The following is a 26,941-nucleotide window of genomic DNA, read 5'->3' as shown; positions in this document are numbered from 1 at the left end:
TTCTCCAAAGCGAGAGCTCATGTGTGTGAATATGTTTTTTTTTTCCAAAAAACAAAACAAAAAAAAATAGTTCTGCGTTCATGCGTGACTATAAGGAAATTAAAAAACATCACACCTCAGAGGCTGAAATCAGAAGATATTTACCAAAATATTTACAAAAAATTACGAATCGAGTGCTATAATAGTAGTTGATTAATCGGGTGATTGATTAATCATTTGTTATTTGCTGCAGCTCTCGATTAATTGATCATTGTGGCCGCATTTTAGCATTTTTACTTGACTTGGATCCCATTTTATGTTTGATTGGCATTGATTGTCCCCGTTATTTAACAGAAAGTTGCTCACAAACAAATATTGATTGTAAATATTGATTGATTGGCTCCGAGGTGGAACTAAGAAAAATAACAACAACAACAACAACAGAGATCGCTGCGCCATGAGTCTATTGGAAAAAAAAGTTCATACAAGGTTGCGGCATCAGACGCTCTGGCACCGTGCAGCTCCATGACGCTCGAGGAGCCCAATTAGTGAGCTTTCCCCTCCGAGCTACCAGGGGAGCATGACATCACCGCATGTCGCTGGGAGAAGAGGGGGGGGGGGGGGGCGCCGGTGCATCAGCTCCTGAACCGTGCATCAGCTCCTGAACCGTGCTTGCCTACGTGCTGAAGGTATGGTCTTCTGTCGCCAAGCGCCGCTCCAGGTGGCCTCCAAACGTTTGAGTCGGGATGCGTGGACGGCTCTTTTTGTCCCCAGACATGCTCAGAAGACGTCTGTGGACAAGGGACGCGATATTCCATTCAATTTTCTGAAAATTATACCTTTTTTTTCATATATTTTCATAATAATTTGAGTTTATTGTCATATTTGGATTACATTCTTAATATTTGGCATCATTATTCTGGAAATATGAGGACATTTTAATTGTAATATTAGAACCATTTTTGTATAGTTGCTTTGTTTTCATAATATTATATTAATATATATCGTTTTGTGATATATTACATTTTGGGGGTAAAATTGGGATACTATTGTATGATCAAAATATACTATTTTGACTTAATAAAATGTTTGGCATCTCATAAACTTACCACTTAATTTTCAAAATATTTCAATAATATATTTGAAAGTCATTATTTTTGTGGTATTAGCGTAGGTCACGTGATCAGCCGACGCACCTGTTGCCGCCTACAGGGGTCTCATCCTCGTGGCCAGCATCTCCAACACGGTCCTCCACAGGTGGTCCCAGCGACCGCTGCCCCCCGGCGCGACGTCCTTGGCCGTCCAGCTTTTGTCCAGGTGGTCCCCGATGAGCCGCAGACGGGACGCGAGCACCTGAGCCGCGCAGCAGGTGGGCGTGCGTGCGGCGTGCGCGGCCACGAGCGGCGTGGCGGGCCAACAGCACATCTTCGTCGTCTTCTTCCTCCCGATGATGACGATGATGAAGATGATGTCCTGTCCTTTGAGTGGTGCTGATGATGCGCGAATCCCTCTTCTTGTTTTCAAAGCTTATTTGTTCACCGCCCACTGCTTAATTATTCATGAATCGGTCACGTGATAGAGGGTTGACGTCATCTCTTGCCGAACTGGAGAGAACGCTTACCTTTTGAAACAACATGGCTACTCCTCAAACCATGTTATTGTCTTCTATTCATTTCCACTTAACTTTAATCTTATTTATTTATACATTAGAAGTTTTAAACATAAAAAATATTTACTCGTCACCCCTGGCTTAAGTTTTACAATGAGACTACACCCGGAACAAATATTTATTCGACTGTGGTTCCTTGTCGACCTCTTTAAACCGTAGGACTCGTGTTTGTTTTGTCTTCATTACTTCCGTCCTTTGGGTTTCTCTTCTTGTTTTAACTCTATTTTTTCTACTTTGCATATTCCTGCCTCATCTTTTAAACACAAGAATTACTTTTTATTCATTCATTTTATTCGTAATGTTTGTACAATATGGCCGAGGACGAACTCGCTGCGTTCAGAGACAGCTGGAAACGTGAGCTCTCCAGTCAAAAAGACGATTTTGTCCCTTCCTCCGCTTCCAGAAGTGATCCTAGCCTTTCGGGTCAGGGTCCCTCCAAAGAAGTCCGCTATGAGGACTCAAGTAACTCAAACAGGGAGACAAGTAAGTCAGACGAGAAGAGTGGGAGATGTTTAGACGTGGACGACGGGGAGCCCGGCTATGTGTCCATTGCCAGGAGTTTGCTGGACGGGAGGACAAGCCCCATTTTGGACAGACTCCAGAAGGAAAGGAGCAGGAGGAAGAGGCAGTACCGGAATGTGACTGAATCATGCAGCGAGTCACTGAAGCATCCTCAGAGGAAAGTCAAGAAAGATGAGCAGTTGGTGGATCAACTCATTCAAGATCTGGTATGATGATTGTGATTCATAATCATTCATAATCAATCTGAGTAGCGTACATTTATCATACATATTTTTTCATCTTTTCACAGAATGAGGCCAACGACATTCCTTTCTTTGACATTGAGCTGCCGTATGAGTTGGCCTTGAAGATATTCCAGTATCTCAACTGTGCTGAACTTGGCCGCTGTGCCCAGGTAAGCCCACCTGGATTTGTTTTTCTTATTCTTGGTAGGCTGAATGATTGACAGGTCTGTGGGCGGGGCTGAACATGAAGTGAAATAAACGACAAACAGATGCCGAGTCGTCCTTTTCAAGGCAATCCCCCATTGGTGTGCATCCTCACAATAGCATTCACTTCCTGAGGCCACGCCTCCGCTAACAAAGCAGCCACCCCGCTGGGATCAATAAAGTCTTCCCTCTCCAAAGAGTTTATTGTATCTCACTCTTTGGCTCGAGACGAGAGCTCGTAACGTCCCGCCGCTGTTTGCGTTGCGCGTCCTGGCGGCATGAAGGTCGCGGCTTTAATAAGCACAGTAAAGATGATGAATGGCTCTTGTAAACATACGCTCTCTCCTCCTCTTCCCAGGTGAGCAGGGCGTGGAGAGTCCTGGCCGAGGACAGCGTCCTGTGGTTCAGGATGTGCGCCAGGGAGGCCTATCACCAAGGTGCCATTGTGTCTGACTCCCCCTGCTGGAAGAGCACGCTGAGAGACTGCAGGAACGCCGCCAAAACTGTGCGCTCCAACTGGAAGGTGGGCTCGAGTGGGACCCTGGGAACCGTTGGTCCCCCCCCCCCCTAAAACAACATACGAAGAAAAATCGAAACATGCTCTTAGAGTTAATAAAACACCACAATCATGTGTTTACGTTACCTGTCAGCCATGTGTACAAAGTATATAGTAAAACGTAAAAACACTACCAAAGGGCTTTTACGTTGAGTTCCAAGTGACATGGCACGCTTTGAATGCAATCACTCTTTTGCTTTGTGCAGAATCGTGTTGGATCCATTAGTCAGCTGCAGTTCGAGCTGGGCAAGGTCCTGTGTGATGTCAGCTCCTGTGACGGCTACGTCTTGGCAGGGTGAGTTTATGGCCGTAGGTTCTAATGGAGTTATAGCTTGGACTTCTTGTTTTTTCATTTTAATTACTATTTTAGAAATTTAATTAAAAATGTTCTCCTTAAAAAAAAAATCACACTTTAATTAATTTTTTGTTTTATTTTAATTTAAAATGCAAACTTTTTTAAAAATATTTTTAAAATTTTCTTTTAAATAATTACAAATGTAAATATCTTTCATTTTCACTTCTAATGAATACATTGATTAATAAATTCAGTTTATAAATTTATACCGTGTAATGGAAGAATATTAAAACATATAATTGATAAATTTATATTACAGTTTGATGTCATTTAAAATGTATTTTAATGTTAAATTTGTTTTTTTAAATCCAAACTTCTTTTAATTCCCTAACTTTATTTTTAATAGAATACATTTAATTTGTACATTCATTTTACATTTTAATCAAATTTTTAAATATATTTTTTGATTTTTTGACATTTCAATTTTATTAGTAATTAATTACAATTATTAATTTACAAATTTATTTTACATTTTCATTTCTTTTATATATACCTTTTAATATGTAATTTTAGTTGACTTTTTAATTATATATAATATATTATATAATATTTTTTATAATTTTGTAAATATTTTGTATTTTAAATCTTAAATCTTGTATTTTAGTTTTTAAATTAAAATTGTACTTTTTAATCTTTTAACTATAATTTTTGTTAAAGTTGATACAGTTTATTTATTTAACTTAGAAATGTATGTTTAATATAAAATTATTTTCTGATTTAATTGATACATTTGTATTTAATTAAAATTCAGTTTGATTTTTTTAATGAAATGAGCTATAATTTCATTTTAATTTGAGCTGTAATTTTAAAATAAAAAATATGTTTTATTTAAATCGAAAGTCAAATATAAAAAATGTCGTAAAAACATGAGCCATTAAGACGACACATTTCGATGTTGGTCCCAGCTACTCTTCTGGTGACGTGAGGCTGTGGGACACGCTACATTGGGACCTGCCGTCATCCTACCTTAAGTCCAACCGACTGTCCGCGCACTCCGAGCCCAGACCTCACGTTGCTCACGTCCAGGTCAGCGACAACGTGGCGGCCGCCGCCTACCACGATGGTACACTGCTCAAGTTCATTAAATGTTTTTTGCTGGACACTCATGTCACTTCCAATACACCTACTGCCACCTTGTGGAGTTCATAAAAAAAAATGAAAGTTGCCTACAGCCACATCTGTTAATGCTATTGTTTTTTTCCTTGGTACAGGTTGCGTGGATGTGTGGAGCACACAGACGGGCGGAGAGCCCATTTACCACTACCAGACGGCAGAGAGGAACCGGGTCTTGGCCTTGAGCCCAGATGGTTCTACCCTGGCTTCCGCGGGGGGGTCGGAGGTCCGACTGGACGGCGCTGATGATCACGGCTTGTGGAGGACGCTCGGCCTGACTCTGCTTCCCAAGACTGTAAGTCATGAAACAATGTACATGTAGTAATTCACCAAGCATGGCAGCACTCGTGCAGCCCCGGACCATGATTGCTGTTATCGTGTGTTTTCTGTCTAATAGGTGGAGAGCTTGGTGTTGGTGCCCAGCAGGGGGCAGCGGTGCAAGGTTGCCGCCGTAGCAGCTGCAGAGTCTGTGTATCTGTTGGACCTCCTGGAGACGGTGGAGGATGAGGAGGAGCTAAGGGCGCTTCACTCAGTCTACGGACATCCTGTTACGTGTCTGGATGCGTCCGACTCCCACGTCGCCTTCGGGGTGAAGCGCACCGGCTGGGCTATGCACGACGGAGGCAATAAGGTGACTTTAGTTTCAATGGACTTGTTGAAATCTTTACGTTACAAATGACGTTTATTTTATTATTATCTTGCGCACGGTTCTACTGATGGCGTTGAGCTGATATGTCACTTTATGCTAATATCTCCAAGAGGCCTCACTACCATCTAATTGTCTCTCGCCGCCTGTAGAGGAAGCACATCATTTCCGTAGACTGCCATTGGCTGGCAACTGGTCCGGTCCAATTCAGATTTTATTTGTATTATTTTATAGATTTTTTTTTACTAGTGCAAAAAAAAATCAAATTTTGTTTTATTTTTTAATTTTTTTAATTATTTATTTATTTATTTAATTATTATAATTATATAATTATTTATTTAAATTTTATTTAATTTTTAATTTTAACAGGTGTGGAAAAAAATCCAAGAAAATAACAAAATAATAAAATATATTGTATTTTTTTAATAAGGTAAAATTACAGTAGTTAATGAGAAACTAACCGACCTGACCCCAACATTTTGACCATTTCAGCTTGTGTGCATGTGTATTTTAAATTTTATTTACATTTTTACATTTTACATTTTATTTTAATAATTACAAATGTAAATATCTTTCATTTTCACTTTTAATGAATACATTAATTAATAAATTCAGTTCATAAATTCATACAGTGTAATGTAAGAATATTAAAATGTATAATTGATAAATTTATATTACATCTTGATGTCATTTAAAGTGTATTTTAATGTTAAATTTGAATTATTTGTCATTATTTTTAAATCCAAACTTCTTTTCATTCCCTAACTTTATTTTTAATAGGATACATTTAATTTGTACATTAATTTTACATTTTAATTAAAATTTTAAATATTTATTTTTGATATTTTAATTTTATTAATTTACGAGTTTATTTTACCTTTTTATTTTTTTTATATATATACCTTTTAATTTGTAATTTTAGTTGTTTTTTTCAAATAATATTTTTTATAATTTTGTAAATATTTTGTATTTTAAATCTTAATGTGTTAATGAGGAACTAACCGACCTGACCCCAACTTCTGCTTTGGGCTGTGGCAGCCCATCGAGGCAGCACAACATGTCAATCATCAAATTACATTTTGACCATTTCAGCTTGTGTACATGTGTCAAAAAAAAACAAAAAAAAAAATGATGTCATACCGTCTTCTGTTCAGAGCAAGCCCATAAAGTGTCGAATCAGCATTTGCTCTCATTAGGGTTTGGCATGTGTTACAAACATAAAATGTCTCTGCGGACCAACGCGGTGATTATTACCCTCATTGCACTCACTGCGCCCTCGGGCCCCCTTAGAAGTGAATACCCGGCTCCTGCGGGGCTACGGTCCGCAGTGCAGCTAGCGCACCTAAATAGCGCCCGGCCCTCGGTGGGCTCGGTCCTGTCGGACTCTTTTCTACTCGGACCAGCTGATGTTTCCCAAGATGCATCTGTTTGCGCCGCACGTTGTCCTTCTAGGGAACGTGCTTCATCTTTATTTAGATGGATCATGATAGGTTGCGTTCACTTGGGATGTGGAGCCTGGCGAGAAGACATGGCAAAGTCATGTCATTTTTTTTTTTTTTGCATACTGCAAATATTTAGAAATTTTCCCCATAGGAAATAATACAAGGGTGGCACGGTGGTCTAGGGGTTAGCGCGCAGACCTCACAGCTAGGAGACCAGGGTTCAATCCCACCCTCGGGCATCTCTGTGTGGAGTTTGCATGTTCTCCCCGTGCATGCGTGGGTTTTCTCCGGGTACTCCGGTTTTCTCCCACATTCCAAAAACATGCTAGGTTAATTGGCGACTCCAAATTGTCCATAGGTATGAATGTGAGTGTGAATGGTTGTTTGTCTATATGTGCCCTGTGATTGGCTGGCGACCAGTCCAGGGTGTACCCCGCCTCTCGCCCAAAGACAGCTGGGATAGGCTCCAGCACCCCCCGCGACCCTTGTGAGGAAAAGCGGTAGAAAATGAATGAATGAATGAATGAAATAATACAAATGGTCTGTTCCAGTGTCAAGCGCTGGCCATCATATAACCTTTACTAAATATACTGGCAATTTTTGAAGTCACATTGTGACATTCTTAACTATCATAATAACTACTTTGATGATAATAAATCATTATGAATAAAAACAAAAACAATATAAATAATTATGGGTAAATTAATGCAATCATAATTTAACAAATGCTAACAATAATAATATTTTTAAATAAATACACAACAATAAATAGTTAAATAAAAATAATATAATAGATAAAAACAAGTTCTAACAATCATACTTTTTTTATAACATACTTATAAAGCATAGAAAACCTGTTTGTGGCCTTCTAAATTATTATTTTTAAACATTTGAGCCCTCTAGACATGAAATAACACTCATAGTCACCTCTATACTCTGATTACGCAATATAGTGGACATAATAAGAGAAAATAAGCCATTTAAGAAATAAATAGGACTCATGCTCGTGTGTGTTGCTATAAATGCGTTCCGTATAGGGGGACCTGAGTAGGTGGTGGACAGGAAGTGATGTCTCAGAGTCAGAGTTTTACGTTGCCGTGAGTTACGGCCACAGCAGTAGCCTGTGCTTTTATTAGGATTTTTGTGATAGTTCCAACCTGCAATAAAAGCCTGTTGTTCTGGCTATTCAATCTGTGTGTCTTCCCAGTAACATTTGACACCTCGTGACAAGTGTAGGTTACCACATCTTTGAATGCATTTTTCTTCATTTTTTCATGATTCACTTTTCATAAAAAGTTATGAGTGAAGCTGCAAAATGAATAAGTTAAAATGACCACATTGGACCAATACCGTCAATGTTTTGGTTATTGTGGATTGCTAATTTATGCTGTGATCTATTAACCAACAACATACTTATGTGGAAAAAAAAATTCTTGTGCAATTTCTGAAAAAAAAATGCAATTTTGAGCTGTTTCACCTGCCCGCTATGACAGTTTTATCATACTACATATACATTCAAAAAAATACTCAATAGTTTTAGGCCACCATTAAATGTACACAAGTACACACAATCTACACTGCAAAACCGCTGCTCAAACTCTGCAACCATTCTGTCCAGTGGACAGTGATCAATTATATAATAATCATTATTATAATATTAATTAGCCTATTAATTAGCCTATATATTTTTTTGTAAAATTATATTTTGAAATTTTAACATTTTATGTAAAATATGTAAAATTGTATGTAAAATTATATGTAAAATTGTATGTAAAATTATATGTAAAATTGTATGTAAAAGATGTAAAACTATATGTAAAAGATGTAAAATTACATGTAAAATTACATGTAAAATTACATATTTTTTGTAAAAAAAACAATAAAAATGTTTTAAAAAATTAATAAAAAATATCCAATTATTTAGGGGGGCCTCCCTAAAAGAGGCCTAATGACGCCACTGCTAAATGGACAAGAATGGAAGATATTTCCTGATGAAAAAACATTGTAGGAAGTGTAATGAATAATCAAAAACAGCAGGCTTTGCTACTGTTTGTGTTGCTGTCCAAATCCCATCAAGCTGTCACTTCCAAGTCTGCTGCCGTTCGTTCGGGCTTCTTTGCCCTCCGGTGGTGCACAATTAAAGCTGTGTTGGCCCAAATAAGCTACACACACACACACACACACACCGCTGGCTCCCTCTGGAGGTTTACATCATTCGTCTTTTATTCTCCCCCTCCCCTCCCTTATTTGAAGCATCCTTATCGCCGCTCCTCTCCGTCCGTCTCTGTCCCTCCACTCATTTTGCTCACGTTTTTTTTTAATGATTTCATTATAAAGACAATTTGGCTTGGCACTCTGGCCGGCGTTTCTCATTTGCTGGTGAAAACACCAGCCACTAATTGGCCAATTAGACGGGCTGCCGATGACATCATTGTTGCTCGCATGAACGGAGTTTGCTGCTCCCCCCGAGGCGGCGGTGAAGAAATTGTTAAAATTACAAAGCGGCGGAATGGAATCTTGCCTGTAAAACGTACAGCGGAAACGCAATCCCTTCATTGCTGATTAATGTAAACGAGCGTAATGCAATGTCAATGTTTACGGTTTGACGCTCTTAGCTGTCAGAGGGGAAAAAGAAGCTAAGCAGCTTTTAATGGGGGAAAAAAACGCAAGTGAGTACCATCCCTCGCATTTCTGCAAATACACCCCTGATCAAAATGTATGGCATGAATTTTTATTTTTATTTTTATTTTTATTTTTATTTTTATTTTTATTTTTATTTTTATTTTTATTTTTATTTTTATTTTTATTTTTATTTTTATTTTTATTTTTATTTTTATTTTTATTTTTATTTTTATTTTTATTTTTATTTTTATTTTTATTTTTATTTTTATTTTTATTTTTATTTTTATTTTTATTTTTATTTTTATCCACTGTTGAATATGGCCTATTATTAGTCAATAAATAAGTATATTTCAGCAAATTCTACATATTGTTTTGCCTAAAGTGAGTATAAAAATGTCAAAATAAAGTAAAATTAAAGTAAAAGTATTCTACTCTGGTCAGTAGGTGTCAGTATTGTAGCGTTAATAAGACAGTAGCAGGAAAAAAATCTAATGCTAACATGCACAAGTCTATATTATCTCAAAATTTGTCTTATTATATCCACTATATAAGTGTAAAGGTGACTATAGGGGTGCTATTTTATGTCTTGAGGGCTCTAATAATGCCAAAATTCACCCTATGCCGGTAATAACTTATAAATATGTGACAATGCAAGTAAAATGTATAGCATGCATGTACCACTGTTAAAAAAATTTGTTTGTCTCTACGCTTCACTTTATGTTTTTTTGGTGGTCCTTGAAGGCACCACCGAGATGCAAAAGTTGAAGCTCATCTACAACTTTGACGCCATGACTCCCATTCCTTCTGTACCTGTACATTTTATACTTCAATTAACTAACATAAAATAATTGTGTGAGTCGTCTTTTATTGCAAATGTTGATCCAAAGATCGTAGCACTTGCTAAGCATCCCTGTTCTGCATCTTGAAGACTGTAATGTATGTCTCCTCACTTTCCAGATCCACGTCTACAGCTCGGAGACGGGCAAGCCGGTGGCGTGCATCGGCAACTCGCCCGGCGATTTCACCTGCATCAACTTGCGAGACGGCCCCGCCCACCTGCTGGCGTGCGGCAACAAAGACAGGAGGTGAGTTCTGGTGTCGCTCAACCGCGCTAAAAAAGACGGCAGGTGGTGGAGGAGAAGGAGGTCGGAGGGTGCTGCGGACAAAGACGAGACACTGGCGGGTGTTTGTCCGCAGCTGAGGGCTTCTATTCGTCCCAGAATGCATCTGGATCTCTCGTAGTTGGCTTGGAGGACATGCCAGGCTATGTCGCATTGTTTGCCCAGCGTTTTTGTCTCTCTCCTCACCAGTTATGATGCCTAGCAACCACACAACACAAAAAAAATCTTTTTCGTCAAGCGTTCAAGCCGCCAATAACAATATTCTATTTTGTTTCTCATACTATACTTAAAAAAAAAATTATATTTAAAAAATGTATATATTTAAACTTGATGCTACTTAAATAGCCTTATTTTTTGATGTAGGAGCACCATGGAACTTCTGCTATCTTCTGTGGTGCTAGCATCTAACTGTTAGCATTTTATAATTTTTGCTAACGTATTGATGTCAACGTGCAAAAACATACATGACGTGATGTAAGGACACTATAGAACTACAGAAGCACTTTTGCTACGTAACATGCTAACTGTTAGCATGGTAACATTTTATTTTGTAATGTCTAAATGCAAATAGTCTATATGTGCCCTGTGATTGGCTGGCGACCAGTCCAGGGTGTACCCCGCCTCTCGCCCGAAGACAGCTGGGATAGGCTCCAGCACCCCCCGCGACCCTCGTGAGGAAAAAGCGGTAGAAAATGAATGAATGAATGAATAAATGCAAATATACACACACGACACTATAGAACTAGTGCTATCTTTTGAAGTGTTAGCATGCTAAGTGTTAGCATTTTTGCTATTTTGATGTACAAGTGCAAAAACATACATGACATGATGTAAGGCCACTAAAGAACTGCTTCTGCACTTTCACAGCAAGCATGCTAACGGTTAGCATGGTAGCATTTTATTTTGTAATGTCTAAATGCAAATATACACACACGACACTATAGAACTAGTGCTATCTTTTGAAGTGTTAGCATGCTAACAGTTAGCATTTTTGCTATTTTGATGTACAAGTGCAAAAACATACACGACATGATGTAAGGACACTAAAGACCTGCCTCTGCACTTTCACGGCCAAGCATGCTAACCGTTAGCATGGTAGCATATTTTATAACTATACATATTTAAACTTTGCTACTTAAATTGCCCTATTTTTCCGCAATATAATAGTAATAATAAAAAGTTAATAATATAACAATAAAACAATATAATTATATATAATTTAATAAATACATAATAATAACAATAAAGTTCATTCTCATTATATATTATATTTATAATATTTTGACAAATTTTCATAAAATGACAGTGTTTTTGTTTTAAATTTCCAACTATGTCACTTTTCTTCTTGAAAGTTTTGACTTTATTTTCATAACATTGTAACTTTTTTTGCACCCTCATTTTTTTTTGTATTTCAACTTTTTACACTCATAAAAGTAAAACTTTTTCTTTTCTCGTTAAAATACGACTGTTTTCTCGTGATATCATATATTGAATGAGTTAATATTTTGACTTTTGTTTTGTTATTTGTTAAATTATATTTTTGGAATGGACTGCAGACCATTGACAGAAAAAAACAAACATCTGCCATCCATTAATGGCCCCTGGACCGCACTTTGGACACCCCTGCCTGACACAATTTTATGAGCCTTCCCTACTTAAACTCAGGTGATGAGTGTTTTTCAGGTACGCGTTTCTGTTCTACCGAAAGTCATTTCGGCGTCTGGTCCGGCACGAAGCTGTCAGGAGTTTTTGACGAGCCGGGCCCTCGCACTCCTCCTGATTAACGAAGAGCAGTCTGGCCGCCGACGGCCCGCTAAAGACAAAAGCCGCCTCCGGCGTGAGATTGATGGATCCTCGCGCTCTGCCAGCGTTCATTGTCCGGCCGCACGCCTCCATCACCGTAACGCCGCAGACAACAAGCCCCTCCGAGCCCGTTTTGGACACGTAACTCTGATTGTGTTAAACGTCGTCTGGAATTGAAAACCTGCCTCGGGGCCCCCAAAGTAAATGTGATTATGCTAATGAACTCCTGGAAGGCGTCTGCGAACGGGGACGCTTTTAGCTGTAATGAAGCCGCGGTGTCAACAGATGGAGCTGCCGGTCCCTCGGGCTCGCCAGCGCCGTCCCGCTCATGTGACCTCTGATTGGCTCCAAGATGATTAATCATGGAGGAGCACTTAGCTCCGAGCAGCGTCGCCAAATGACTTTTAATCAGGATGATTACTAACATAAGCGAGTCAAAAGTAGAAAAACAAAGAAACTTCCTGGGTTTGTTGATGGACATGAAGGCAGTGATAGGACTATACTACATTGATATCAAGTATCACACAGATAATACTGCTTATTTTTGCGGGTATTTCTGCTGCAGTATTGTAGTTTGCAGTAGAACAATGGTTGGCGCCATAACTTCAATATAATTTTATAATTTTTGCTATGCTTTGATGTCAAAAACATACATGACGTGATGTAAGGACACTATAGAACTACTTTGGCATTTTCACTACATAGCATGCTAACTGTTAGCATGGTAGCATTTTAGCTAATTAAATAATATGTCAATGCAGTTACACATAGCATAATGCAGGGACACTAGAACTAACTGCTTAGGCACATTTTGTACTTAGTGCGGTCTTCTGAGGTGTTAGCCATGCTATCTCTTAGCATTTTTGCTATTTTATTTATGTCAACATGCAAAAACATACATTACATCATATAAGGATACGATAAAATTTGGCACTTTTACTACATGGCATACTGTTAGCATGGTAGCATTTTAGCTAATTTAGTAATGCACACGGCATGATGTAGGAGCACCATGGAACTGCTGCTATCTTCTGTGGTGTTAGCATCTAACTGTTAGCATTTTATTATTTTTGCTAACGTATCGATGTCAACATGTAAAAACATACATGACATGATGTAAGGACACTATAGAATTACCGTAGCACTTTCGCTACGTAGCATGCTAACTGTTAGCATGGTAGCATTTTGTCTAATTCAGTAATGTCTAAATGCAAATACACACCCGGTATGATGTAGGGGCACCGTGCTATCTTCTGTGGTGCTAGCATCTAACTGTTAGCATTTCATCATTTTTGCTAACTATTGATGTCAGTGCGCAAAAACATACATGACATGATGTAAGGACACTGTAAAACTACTGTGGCACTTTCACTAGTTAGCATGCTAACTGTTAGCATGGTAGCATTTTATCTAATTTTATAATGTCTAAATGCAAATATACACACATGCCGTACAATAGGGACACTAGAACGAGTGCTATCTTTTGAAGTGTTAGCATGCTAAGTGTTAGTATTTTGCTATTTTGATGTACAAGTGCAAAAACATACATGCCATGATGTAAGGACACTATAGACGTGCCTCTGCACTTTCACGGCCAAGCATGCTAACTGTTAGCATGGTAGCATTTTAGCAAATTTAGTAATGTTTAAATGCAAATACACACACGGCATGATGTAGAGGCACCGTAGAACTAGTGCTATCTTCTGAGGTGTTAGCATGCTAAGTGTTAGCATTTTTGCTATTTTAAAAACAAATGAAATGATGTAAGGACACTATAGAACTGCCTCTGCACTTTCACGGCCAAGCATGCTAACTGTTAGCATGGTAGCATTTTAGCTAATTTAGTCATGTTTAAACGCAAATACACACACGTCATGATGTAGAGGCACTATAGAACTAGTTCTATCTTCTGAGGTGCTAGCATGCTAGTGCAAAAAGTGCAAAAACAAATGACCTGATGTAAGGACACTATACAACTTCCTTGACACTTTTGCGACAAAGCATGCTAACTGTTGGCATGGTAGCATTTTATCTAATTTAGTAATGTCTAAATGCAAATACACACGCGGCATGATGTAAGGGCACCATGCTATCTTCTGTGGTGTTAGCATTTAACTGTTAGCATTTTATCATTTTTGCTAACTATTGATGTCAGTGTGCAAAAACATATATGACATGATGTAAGGACACTGTAAAACTACTGTGGCACTTTCGCTAGTTAGCATGCTAACTGTTAGCATGGTAGCATTTTATCTAGTTTTATAATGTCTTAATGTAAATATACACACATGACGTACAATAGGGACACTAGAACTAGTGCTATCTTTTAAAGTGTTAGCATGCTAAGTGTTAGCATTTTTGCTATTTTGATGTACAAGTGCAAAAACATACATGCCATGATGTAAGGGCACTATAGACGTGCCTCTGCACTTTCACGGCCAAGCATGCTAACTGTTAGCATGGTAGCATTTTAGTTAATTTAGGAACGTCTGAATGCTAATACACACACCGCATGATGTTGGTACACGCTTTCCCGCGTTGGGTACTTAGTGCTATCTTACCGAGATGCTAAGCTAAAAGCTGCCTTATTTACAGTATACCTCACAGGAGAAGCGTCACTGGTATGATAACAACAAAGCAAGTCCATAAAAATGAGTGCCACATCTGCTTCAGTTTGTCTCGTCTCGCTTGGCGGAATGCTGACCAGCCAGGACAGTGCTGCATTTGTGTGCCAGTGAATGAATGATCTCTTTCACGAGGCTTGGCCATAATCCTCCGCCTCCGCCAAGCAAAGATGTCGCTCCACTGCGGATGAATGACGCTCTTTGTGTGCGCTGATGTATTCTACTCGCATGCTTTGGCGAGGATTCTAAGGCGCAGCCTAAAAGTGACTTCCTGCTACACCACTCCAGTCCTGTAGGGGGTGGTAGTGCGCACTGCACATGTACTGTAATTTCATCATTCCTTAACACTATATCTTCTTTGTGCTCGTTTTCAGGGTGAGGGTGTTCGACCTCAGAACGGGCTCCTCTGTGGCGTCGCTGTACGCTCACCACCTTGGCGTCACCTCAGTGCAACTGGACGACTGGAAGATGGTCAGCGGCGGCGGTGAGGGGCTGGTATGCGTTTGGGAGATGAGGATGGCAACAAAACTCTGGGAGATGCACAACAGGTGCGACTTTTTGGGGTGTTTTTTTTCGGTTTCCTGGGTGATAACATCATTTTTTACGCAGACATCCGGTGAGGCATGTGCGGTTCAACACCAGCACTCTGCTCACTGCCAACATCCCGGATGATAAGACGCCAAGGGGGGCGTGCATCACCGACGACGACCTCACGGCGCACCGCAGGTACGACCATCTCCCCCCCCCCACGTCCCACTCTCATTTTCCACGAAAACTACATCTACAAGTAGAGTTCAAATTAATTTGGGGGTGGGGTCAACAGTGACATCAAGTGGCCAAAAATGCATGTCATAACTTTGCCCTCTCGCTCAGGGTGTCCAAAGTGTGGCCCCGGGTCCATTTGGTGCCCATGGTTGTTAACTGTAAAAAAAAAATTCTAAATTTTCTTCTCTCAATTATGGCTTCATTCACTTAATATTAAACTTTTTTTGGCAACCTAATTTTGTAAAAAATTATATCCTTTTTCATATTTTTTTTCTGTTTTTCAACTATAAGCCAGTAAAAAAAAATCCTTGTTATGTTATGAGTTTATGCTTGTAAAATTTAGTTTTTTTGTGATTAGAATGACTTTTTTTCTCTCTAATATTTTGACTTTATTCTTGTAAAATTACAAGAATTATTTGATTTTTTGATAATTAAAAAATTAATAAATAATAAATAGATTTTTTAAAGTAATTTTTTAAACTAATTACATTTTATTCATGTAAACTAAACTCTAATTATTCCCCAAATATTTGTGACTTTATTCTTGTAATATACATTTTTCAAACAACAATATAACAACTTTAAAAAAATTACATATTTTTTCCTTTGAATATTTGACTTTATTAAAAGATACACCCGTTTTCTATCAGTATTAGTCAATAATGTAGTCAATATTTTGACTTTATTCTTGTAAAGCAATTTTGAGAAGTTGTAATATTATGAAAAACAACAAATAAAATTGTAATATTTGTGGAAGAAGCTATAATAAAAAAAGTCAAATATTATTCTTTGTGCCATAAAAGAGGTATAAATATGTCTTTTATGGTAAAGTTGTAACGTAACAAATTTTTGTTTCTTGGAAAATTGGTTTGTTACGAGTAGAAGTCAAAATATTAAGAGAAAAAGTCTGAAGGAGGAAGAAGCGTAAAGTTGAAATATTAATAAAAAAAAATATATATTAGTATATAGTCAGAATCTTATTAAAAACAAAACAAGGAATAAATTTGTAACTTTGGCAATAAAGTCTGACATAAGGAGCTATAAAGTGTGAAGGACATATATCGTGGGTCTTTCCTTCCTGCAACTGTCAGACTCAGGAACAAAAACTGTGCAATAAACTGTGCAATAATCCATGCAATAAACCTGTGTCACGATAAACATGTACGGCTGTAAATAGTCTATTAGTTTCAGCTCTCCTGTAATGGATAAAAACATCTTTGGAATGAGCCACATTATTAGGGACAGCCGAGCAGTCGAGTGCCGCAACCGCCTACCTGTCAGGCCAGGTTAGCCAATCGGAAGCACTTGGGCGGGGGGGAAGGTGGTGCAGCACCAAGCGAGTCACCGACCTTGGGCGTCCCCTCAGGCACAGAGGAGTCATCTGCCATTACGACTTCGCCGAGGACGCCGGCGCTCAGGAGCAGCGCATCCTGCCCATCTGCAGGTCCGACTACACGGAATCTCACGGCTACAACTACAACATCGGCCTCACCGTGCCCTACGACCGACTGAGGTGAGCTCGCCCGTCATGCCTGTGGACGCCGCGCAGTATAAACAAATGAAATATGAAATATTTACATGATGAAGACTGTCGGGGGGAAAAAAATCATGACTTTGGGATGTTAAGAAAAATGCTCCATTGTTTCATTTTTGTCAGTACTTTTATTAAAATCTTTACAAAACAAACTTTTTACATTATTTATTAGTGTGATTTTAGTGCAAATTAGTATAATAATAATAATTATCATAGCATAGTGTCCAAATGTTTGAAAAATGAAAAATGAAAAAAAAAAGAAAAATGTTCCATATTTTCCAAACTAATAGTCGCTTCGAACAAAATGCAACTTATAGTCCAGAAAAATGTCTTTCAAGAAAATACCTCCATCTCAGCTTTATCATATCGATGAAAATCTAAATTCAAAATCACTCTTTTTTTTCCCCCAATTTTTGCTGTTTTTTCCCCCAAATATTTCAACATTTTTTCATCATTTTGAGTTTATTCACATAATATTTGGACTGGTTTCCCCTAAATAAATTTCCAAAAACTAATTAATTTTTTTTTGTTTGTTTCTCATAATATTAAAACAATATTTTATTTTGGTTTGTATTTTTTCTTAAATATTTCAACTTGATATGGCTTTTTTTGTCAATATTTTGACTTCTCATACTCATGTTTTATTTCATATTTCCATCTGTCTTTGCATAATTGTGACAATAATATTCCAATAATATTTTTACTTTTTTCCTCATATTAGCAGTTTACTCGCATAAAATTTTGACTCATTTCTCATTAGGCCCTTTTTTTTTTAAATTTTGACTTCATTATGGTAATATTAGAACTTTTCCCGCAGTCAAATTTCCCACCCCAAAACTATTGTTTTTAATATTTCTACTTCTCTGTTACTAAAATTTGATTCTTTTGAAATTGTGACTTTTTTTCTTATCAGGATACAACTTTTTTTCTCGTAATATTTTGACTTTATTCTCATAAAATTACATCTGTATTTTTTAATGTCCGCTTTTCTTCCTGTAAATTTACTTGCCATAATTATGACTTTATTTGTTAACTATTTGGACTTTGTTTTATTTATTTAAAAAATACTTTATTACTGAAATTACGTTATTTTTCTTAATTATTTTAAGAGTTTCTTGTAAAATTGTCTTTTTTTTATTTGAATATGACTTTTTCCTCTTAATATTTTAACTTTATTCTTGTAAAATTACAGCTGTTTTTTTTTATTCTGCCCTTTTTTTCACCCAATATTTAGTGTATTCTCGTGAAATTACATAATTTTTTTTTTAAATTTATGCTTCTTTTTTTCCCCTCCAACTATTTCAACTTTCTTCCTGTAAATGTTTTTTCCTGGTAATTTCTAACTTAATTTATGTTTTTTTTCCCTCATAATATTACGGCAAAACAATAATTTATATTTAAACTTTATGCTTATTTTTTTTGGTTATTATAGTATTCTTCTAAAACAGGGGTCGGCAACCTTTACTATGAAAAGAGCCATTTCACCCACTTGCCCACTAAAGAAAAATAGCCTGGAGCCGCAAAACGTTGTATGTTTAAAACAACATTGGAGGGAAAAAAAAAGACGAGTTGGAGTACTCTTGCTAGTACTGGAGATAAACTTTTGTTTTTAAATGAGCTCTAATTTATTTTTTAGAATCGTCAAATAACTCATTAATAATAATTAATAACTCAAATAACTCAAAGTATTACTCATTTCCCTTCATGTTAACCTGTCAGAGAGAACTGGATAGCATCCTGTCTGCTCATTCAGTCACCAGTCAGAACTCAGTCAGGATGCATTCATGGTCTCACACAAAGTTGGATTTTTGTAAACTCATAACAAAGACGTGCATTTTCACCACACGGGTGCTAAAAAATATTCAAGCATTGCAAAGGGAGCCGCAACAAAGAGGCTGGAGAGCCACATGCGGCTCTGGAGCCGCGGGTTGCTGACCCCTGTTCTAAAATGACGTATTTAGTTAGATTACAATTATTTTCTCTGAATATTTTGACTTTATTCATGTAAAATGACTGCTGTGTTTTCTCTGTTTGCCGTTTTGTTTTCTTGTTGAAATGATATTTTTCGAATATGCCGCCGCCCTCTTCTTTGGGCACCCCTGGTATCGTGCTTTCTTTTTTTTAAACATCATTTCTTGTGGTAAAAAGAGAAAGATTGATTATTTTTAGTTCGGACTCTATTTGGTGACTGAAAGCCCATGAAAATGATCCCGGTCTCGCTCTGGAATGTTTTGGGTCCCTCGTCGCCCACGTTGGACGTCGGCCAGCGTTGATGAGCCTCAAATGCCACATCGGCTTTGGGGAATTGACTTGGGCTTAAAAAAAAGTTCCTTGTTGCGTTACAGCATCAGCTGCTACGTTGTAGTTGACTTTAGAAAGAAGAGCAGGCGGTGCGTCAAGGAAAAGGAAAGTAAAAAGTATACAAAGATGGTATCCTTGAACATATGAAAGGATCTTCTCCCATGAAAGGGACAAGGTAGTGGTTTTCACCTCCTTCCTGTAGTTGCATAACATAAACAAACGTCTGTATGAATCCGCCAGGCCTCCTTCAAGAGGTGGCTTTCCGGCAGCGCATGGTGGTGGTGTCCACGTCCAAAAAGCGAATGTGCATCCTCGACTCCATCTCCAGACCTTTTAGGATCTGTGAGGCGGACCAAGAACCATCAGGAGAAATGATGAAAAACCAATGTGACGTTTCAATGCTAACCTGTTCAAAATGCTCAAATGTAATCCCTTCATAGAAGTCATCCGGCGCCTGGGAAAAAAAAAAATGGAGACGACTACATGAGTGAGTTGACACTGTTACTGACAGTTGATCTTTGCTTATGAATGATTTTTGGCTTTTTTCATGAAGAAAAAAACCCCAGGCTTCGCTACACATCATCAACGGTGTGTCACTTAGCAAACTTAACATTTGTTTTTTTTTTCTTCAGGCTAGCCTAGCATGACGTCGTTGCACGTTACCATGTGCGGCACGTTGGTGCTCGCCACTTCCAACATGGCGGCGTCCGCGATGGCCCTGGCAGCTTCCTGTCCCATGCTGCCGCTTTTTGACAGCAGCTCCTCCACCACCTCGGAGAAAAAAAACGACAAGAGGTTTGGATTTATTTTGAAGGCTGAGGGCGTTAAAATGTACGTATTTTTCTTATGATTCTGTACAAAATGTATGATTCCAACGTTATTTGGCTACGGAGCCATCTACCCCGTACCAGTCCAAAGTTTGGCAACACTTTCACCTCCAATAGTGTAACAAATGTCATCCTTTACAAACATAATCCCAAATACACATACATAAATACATCAAAAATAATAGTAAAATAGTAAAGCAATGACAAAATAATTTGCGTCATAATTCCAAATAAAAATCAAATGAATTAAAAATAATAAAAGCAATACCTGTACCTAAAAAAAATTAAAAATAGTAATAGTAAAATAGTAAAATTATAACAATTAAAAAAAATTTTGTTGTGTCCTTTAACCCCCCCCAAAAAATACATGAAAGTAATACAATAAAAAAAATAGTAATAATTCTAATTCCCGACAAATAAAAATAAATAAATTTATTTTAAAATAAACACATAATAGCAAAATAAATAAGAAAAAAAATTACAAATACCAAAAAAGGTAACAATAATAAAATATTTCTCATTTCCTATAATCTCAAATAAAAATGAAATGCATTAAAAAAATTAATAAAAATAGTTCTCGCCCTTTCCCGACAATTACAAATAAAAATACACTAAAATAAGTACATTTAATTTGGTAAAATAAAAAATAGCAATAGAAATGAAAGAAAAAATAATAGTAAAATAAATAGTCATAATAAAAAATGATTCTCATCCTTTCCAGGCATAATCGCAAATAAAATAAACACATTAAACATAAAATAGTCATAATAAATAATGAAATAATTATTATCCTTTCCCAACATAGTCCCAAAAAATAAATAGTAGGAGTAATAATGAAATTGTCATCCTTTTGCAACATAATCCCAAATAAAAATACAATTAAAATAAAATTCATACATATTCATACATAATTCATAACTAAAGTAGATACATAAAAAACTAATAGTAGTTGTCTAAAAAAATAAAAATGAATAATGACGACAATGATGAAGATAATAATCACACTAATCATAATCATAATAATCAAAGTCGTAAACCCAAAGATGAAAAGTCATCCCTGACGGTTCCCGTCTTACCTTCCTGTACTCGGCGAGCGTGATGGTGCCATCGCTGTCGGTGTCGTGCATGTTGAACAAGACTGCGGCAAAGAGGAAGTTAGAAAGACTCCTTCAACAAACGCTTCAACACAGGCAACCATTCGTCTGCCATTTTTAATTGATGCTGGAAAAGATCATCTATTTGGAAGACCTCAACCCCCCTCCTAAAAGAGAAAGCCACAGCATAAAGGACATCCGTGGGGGAATTTGGGTCACGGAGACGCGGCCTCAAATGATTCCGAGCTTGCGACAGCGACACTTCTATTCTTGAAAACACGCGGCAGGGAATCTGTGCGACTTGTCAGCGCCGAAATAAAAGCTCAAGGTGATACGACACTCCCACTTTAGCAAATATCTCGTCCGGCAGGACCCCTCTGCTGTTTTTAAGAACGTTTAAAAACAGTAGTCAAAGATTCTCTATACGGCAGGACCCCTCTGCTGTTTTTAAGAACCTTTAAAAACAGCAGTCAAAGATCCTCTATACGACAGGACCCCTCTGCTGTTTTTAAGAACCTTTAGAAACAGTAGTCAAAGATCCTCTATATGACAGGACAAATCTGCTGTTTTTAAGAACCTTTGAAAACAGCAGTCAAAGATCCTCTATATGACAGGACGCCTCTGCTGTTTTTAAGAACCTTTAAAAACAATAGTCAAAGATCCTCTATACGGCGGGACCCCTCTGCCGTTTTTAAGAACCTTTAAAAACAGTAGTCAAAGATCCTCTATACGGCAGGACCCCTCTGCTGTTTTTAAGAACCTTTAGAAACAGTAGTCAAAGATCCTCTATATGGCAGGACCACTCTGCTGTTTTAAGAACGTTTAGAAACAGTAGTCAAAGATCCTCTAGATGGCAGGGCCACTCTGCTGTTTTTAAGAACCTTTAAAAACAGTCAAAGATCCTCTATATGGCAGGACCCCTCTGCTGTTATTAAGAACCTTTAAAAACAGTAGTCAAAGATCCTCTATATGACAGGACACCTCTGCGGTTTTTAAGAACCTTTAGAAACAGTAGTCAAAGATCCTCTATATGGCAGGACCACTCTGCTGTTTTTAAGAACGTTTAAAAACAGTAGTCAAAGATCCTCTATACGGCAGGACCCCTGTGCTGTTTTTAAGAACCTTTAAAAATAGTAGTCAAAGATCCTCTATATGGCAGGACCTCTCTGCTGTTTTTAAGAACGTTTAAAAACAGTAGTCAAAGATCCTCTATATGACAGGACCACTTTGCTGTTTTTAAGAACCTTTAAAAATAGTAGTCAAAGATCCTCTATATGGCAGGACCACTCTGCTGTTTTTAAGAACGTTTAAAAACAGTAGTCAAAGATCCTCTATATGACAGGACCCCTCTGCTGTTTGTAAGAACCTTTAAAAACAGTAGTCAAAGATCCTCTATATGGCAGGACCAATCTGCTGTTTTTAAGAACCTTTAAAAACAGTAGTCAAAGATCCTCTATATGACAGGACCAATCTGCTGTTTTTAAGAACATTTAAAAACAGCAGTCAAAGATCCTCTATATGACAAGACCCCTCTGCTGTTTTTAAGAACGTTTAAAAACAGTAGTCAAAGATCCTCTATATGACAGGACCCCTCTGCTGTTTTAAGAACCTTTAAAAACAGTAGTCAAAGATCCTCTATACGGCAGGACCACTTTGCTGTTTTTAAGAAACTTTAAAAACAGTAGTCAAAGATCCTCTATAGGGCAGGACCAATCTGCTGTTTTTAAGAACCTTTAAAAACAGTAGTCAAAGATCCTCTATATGACAGGACCAATCTGCTGTTTTTAAGAACATTTAAAAACAGCAGTCAAAGATCCTCTATATGACAAGACCCCTCTGCTGTTTTTAAGAACGTTTAAAAACAGTAGTCAAAGATCCTCTATATGGCAGGACCACTCTGCTGTTTTTAAGAACGTTTAAAAACAGTAGTCAAAGATCCTCTATGTGACAAGACCCCTCTGCTGTTTTTAAGAACCTTTAGAAACAGTAGTCAAAGATCCTCTATATGACAGGACCCCTCTGCTGTTTTTAAGAACGTTTAAAAACAGCAGTCAAAGATCCTCTATATGACAGGACCCCTCTGCTGTTTTTAAGAACCTTTAAAAACAGCAGTCAAAGATCCTCTATATGACAAGACCCCTCTGCTGTTTTTAAGAACCTTTAAAAACAGTAGTCAAAGATCCTCTATGTGACAAGACCCCTCTGCTGTTTTTAAGAACCTTTAGAAACAGTAGTCAAAGATCCTCTATAGGGCAGGACCCCTCTGCTGTTTTTAAGAACCTAATTTAAAAAACACTTGTCAAAGATTCTCTATATGAGCGATGCACACTGACTACTCTTCATGCGGTATAAAACATGAAAGGGAGGTTTTTGGATGCGTTTTCTCACAGCGCAGCTTCTCCTTCCTCATGGCCTCCCTCTCCTCCTCGGAGGTCTTGAGCGTCGGGGGCCGAAAGTGAGACATGACCATGAGGAACTCCTCGAAGCCGATCTCCTCGGAGGAGCCCACCTCGTCCTGGCGCTGGTTCCTGGAGCAAAAAGAAGGGAAGATCTTTGTTGTGGTAAATTCCACAGCCAATATCCCACGGGTCCTTTCAGCTCACGCACAGCAGATATTTCCTACGGATTTTTATGGCCGTGTGGGAATGCGTGGATGAAAGCCCAGCCCGTGTTTTGCTAAGCTAAGCTCAGCCGATAGCAAATATTCAGGAGGTTGATGATATACTGGAGCTTATGTCTGACAAGGAGGTTCCTTATTGCAGTCTGGTGTTAATCAGTAAGCACCCTTGTAGTCTTACCAGTCAAGCATTCATTAATAATAATAATAATAATAATAATAATAATAATAATAATAATGGAAGGTGAAATGTCTTTTCCAGCTTCTCTCGACGTCTGCACACCTTTTGTCAAAGAACGCTTCAATGATTTGCTTCTTGATGGGATTGTTGGCGAGCGCCGCAACGCTGTCCAGGTTTCCTCTGCTGCAGTGCGACAACACACACACACACACACACAAACACACACACACAGTTAGCAAGCCATGTGATTGGGCAAAAACTACTAACATATTTCCTCCTTCTTCTATATATGACAGGAGACATCCTCTATGACATGAGTGTTCTCATGTTTTAATGGACCAACTGTAAAAATGTAAGTCAAAGATCCTCTATATGACAGGAGCCCTTTGCTGTTTTTTTATGGATCAACTTTGAAAATGCAAATCAAAGATCCTCTATATGACAGGAGCGGTTTGCTGTTTTTATGGACCAACTTTGAAAATGTAAGTCAAAGATCCTCTATACGACAGGAGCACTTTGCTGTTTAAAGTTTTCCCGAAAACAAACCCAAACAAAAAATGTCAGTCAAAGATCCTTTCTAAGATTGGAGCACAATCTACTGCAAAAATGCCACAGGAGCGCTCTGCTGTTTTTATGGACCAACTTTTGAAAATGCAAGTCAAAGATCCTCTATATGACAGGAGCGTGCTGCTGTTTTTATTGACCAACTTTGAAAAATGCAGGTCAAAGATCCTCTATATGACAAGAGCACTTTGCTGTTTAAAGTTTTTCTGGGGGAAAAAAAACCCAAACAAAAAATGTCAAAGATCCTTTCTATGATTGGAGCACACGGTTTTTGAGGATCTACTGCCAAAGATCCTCTATATAACAGGAGTGCCCTGCTGTTTTTATTGACCAACTTTAAAAATGCAAGTCAAAGATCGTCTATATGACAGGAGCGCTCTGCTGTTTTTATGGACCAACTTTGAAAAATGCAAGTCAAAGATCCTCTATATGACAGGAGCGCTTTGCTGTTTAAAGTTTTCCTGGGGAAAAAAAAACCCAAACAAAAAATGTCAAAGATCCTTTCTAAGATTGAAGCACACTGTTTTTGAGGATCTACTGCAAAAATGACAAAGATCCTCTATATGACAGGAGCGCTCTGCTGTTTTTATGGACCAACTTTGAAAATGCAAGTCAAAGATCCTTTATATGACAGGAGCGCTCTGCTGTTTTTATGGACCAACTTTGAAAATGCAAGTCAAAGATCCTCTATATTAGAGGAGCGCTTTGCTGTTTAAAGTTTTCCTCAGCCCCCTCCCCCCCCCCAAAAAAAAATGTCAAAGATCCTTTATAAGATTGGAGCACACTGTTTTTGAGGATCTACTGCAAAAATGTCAAAGATCCTCTATGACAGGAGTGCCCTGCTGTTTATATTGACCAACTTTAAAAATGCAAGTCAAAGATCCTCTGACAGGAGCGCTCTGCTGTTTTTATGGACCAATTAAAAAAAATACAAGTCAAAGATCCTCTATATGACAGCAGTGCTTTGCTATGTAAAGATTTTAAGAATCTACTTTAAAAATGCAGGTCAAAGATCCTCTCTGAAGGGGTGTACTTGTACTTGTTTTGGAGGACGCATTGCAAAAACTCTAATCAAAGATCCTGTATGTGACAGGAGTATGTTGCTGTTTTTTTTTTAGAATCCTGACAGGAGCGTTTTTAAAAACAGCTTGTCAAAGATCCTGTATATGCTAAGTCTAAGATCCTTTATGTGTGATAGGAGTGTGCTGCTGTTTTTGAGGAGCGACTGTGAAAATGCCAATCAAAGATCCTCTATGTGGCAGACAAATCCTCGTCGAAAGGGGTTCTATTTGAGAGGAGTGCAAGGACCCACCTGGTCAAAGATCCTCTATACGGTAAGACTTGTTACCTGATCGTCTCCTCATTTCCGCTGAGTTGTCGGAATCTTTTGTGGAGATTTTTAATCTGTTCCTGTGAAACTGGGGGGGAGAAAAAAAACGGTACGAAAGTACCAATGAAAAACGCCCGTCAGTGTTCAAACCAGCGGAACAATAAAGTTGAAAACAAACATGATCATGTGACCACAGAGGACCATCAATTGTGGAGTGAAAGATAAGATGGAAAACTTGCGGAAACGTTCAAAGTCTCGATCTTTGTGGCCACAACATTAGGTACACTCGCTTGGACATATACAATTTTTAAAATAATAATAAATAATATAATATATAATAATAAAAAATAAAAATAAAAAAATAAATAATATAATAATATATAATAATAAAAAATAAAAATAAAAAAATAAATAATATAATAATATATAATAATAAAAAATAAAAATAATAAATAATAAAAAAATAATAATAAATATAAAAAAAATCCACTGCTTCATTCCTTAATACTCCAAAATCAATAGAATCCACGTTTTAATTAGATTAAGATTATAAAATAATTTTAATATCACCAATAATTCATAAATATTTTATGAATAAAAATCTATTTTTTAACAAATATATTAACCTAAGAAATTTTTTTTTTAATTCCTGATTTATGCCAAAATGTCCTGTGTGGACTCAGTCAAATCCTGTACAATAATGGTGTCAATGAACAATAAAGTCAGTCATAATTATGTAATAATTCTCATAAGAACTTTCATGCTTACTTACATCCAGTTTTCCGGGCCAGGTCCTGGTACTGGTTCTTCTCGGGACGCGCCTGCGAGGCTCCCATGACTGCTGGAAG

The 26,941-nt window shown here is 37.6% G+C and overlaps 2 protein-coding genes across 4 annotated transcripts; one reads left to right on the top strand and one right to left on the bottom strand.

Annotated features, from left to right (window-relative positions):
• The first annotated feature begins 1,544 nt into the window (after positions 1-1,544).
• fbxw8 (F-box and WD repeat domain containing 8) lies at positions 1,545-22,732 on the top strand. 3 transcript variants are annotated; one of them, XR_009129592.1, is made up of 14 exons: positions 1,545-2,376; positions 2,460-2,564; positions 2,957-3,121; positions 3,361-3,449; positions 4,415-4,572; positions 4,721-4,917; positions 5,020-5,253; positions 10,290-10,417; positions 15,255-15,428; positions 15,490-15,606; positions 17,012-17,158; positions 19,721-19,822; positions 19,921-19,967; positions 20,113-22,731. XR_009129592.1 is itself a non-coding variant. In XM_058070656.1 (12 exons), exons 1-12 carry the CDS (start codon positions 1,960-1,962, stop codon positions 19,815-19,817), a joined length of 2,028 nt encoding a protein of 675 aa, XP_057926639.1. In that variant the 5' UTR covers positions 1,545-1,959; the 3' UTR covers positions 19,818-22,732. The 3 variants fall into 3 exon arrangements, 1 of the variants encoding a protein (XP_057926639.1); XR_009129591.1 differs by having other exon boundaries at positions 19,721-19,967; XM_058070656.1 differs by having other exon boundaries at positions 19,721-22,732.
• tesca (tescalcin a) lies at positions 20,114-26,941 on the bottom strand. The gene is made up of 6 exons (XM_058070029.1): positions 26,866-26,941; positions 26,112-26,181; positions 24,302-24,382; positions 23,790-23,929; positions 21,384-21,445; positions 20,114-20,251 (listed from the first exon to the last, which is right to left on the bottom strand). The coding sequence occupies exons 1-6, from the start codon at positions 26,927-26,929 to the stop codon at positions 20,114-20,116; spliced, it is 555 nt and encodes a 184-aa protein (XP_057926012.1). The 5' UTR covers positions 26,930-26,941.

This window comes from Doryrhamphus excisus, chromosome 4, assembly GCF_030265055.1.
Source record: "Doryrhamphus excisus isolate RoL2022-K1 chromosome 4, RoL_Dexc_1.0, whole genome shotgun sequence".
In the NCBI taxonomy this organism is placed as follows: domain Eukaryota; kingdom Metazoa; phylum Chordata; class Actinopteri; order Syngnathiformes; family Syngnathidae; genus Doryrhamphus; species Doryrhamphus excisus.
The sequence above is the reverse complement of the archived record's forward strand: the minus strand, read 5'-3'. Positions and strand labels throughout refer to the sequence as shown.

Coding starts and splice junctions, on each gene's coding strand:
- fbxw8 (XM_058070656.1), top strand. CDS start 1,960: ATGGCCGAGGACGAACTCGCTGCGTTCAGAGACAGCTGGAAACGTGAG. Junction 2,377..2,459: donor ATCAACTCATTCAAGATCTG/GTATGATGATTG, acceptor ATCTTTTCACAG/AATGAGGCCAACGACATTCC. Junction 17,159..19,720: donor GTGCCCTACGACCGACTGAG/GTGAGCTCGCCC, acceptor TGAATCCGCCAG/GCCTCCTTCAAGAGGTGGCT.
- tesca (XM_058070029.1), bottom strand. CDS start 26,929: ATGGGAGCCTCGCAGGCGCGTCCCGAGAAGAACCAGTACCAGGACCTG. Junction 26,182..26,865: donor CCTGGCCCGGAAAACTGGAT/GTAAGTAAGCAT, acceptor TCTCCCCCCCAG/TTTCACAGGAACAGATTAAA. Junction 24,383..26,111: donor GGAAATGAGGAGACGATCAG/GTAACAAGTCTT, acceptor GTCGCACTGCAG/CAGAGGAAACCTGGACAGCG.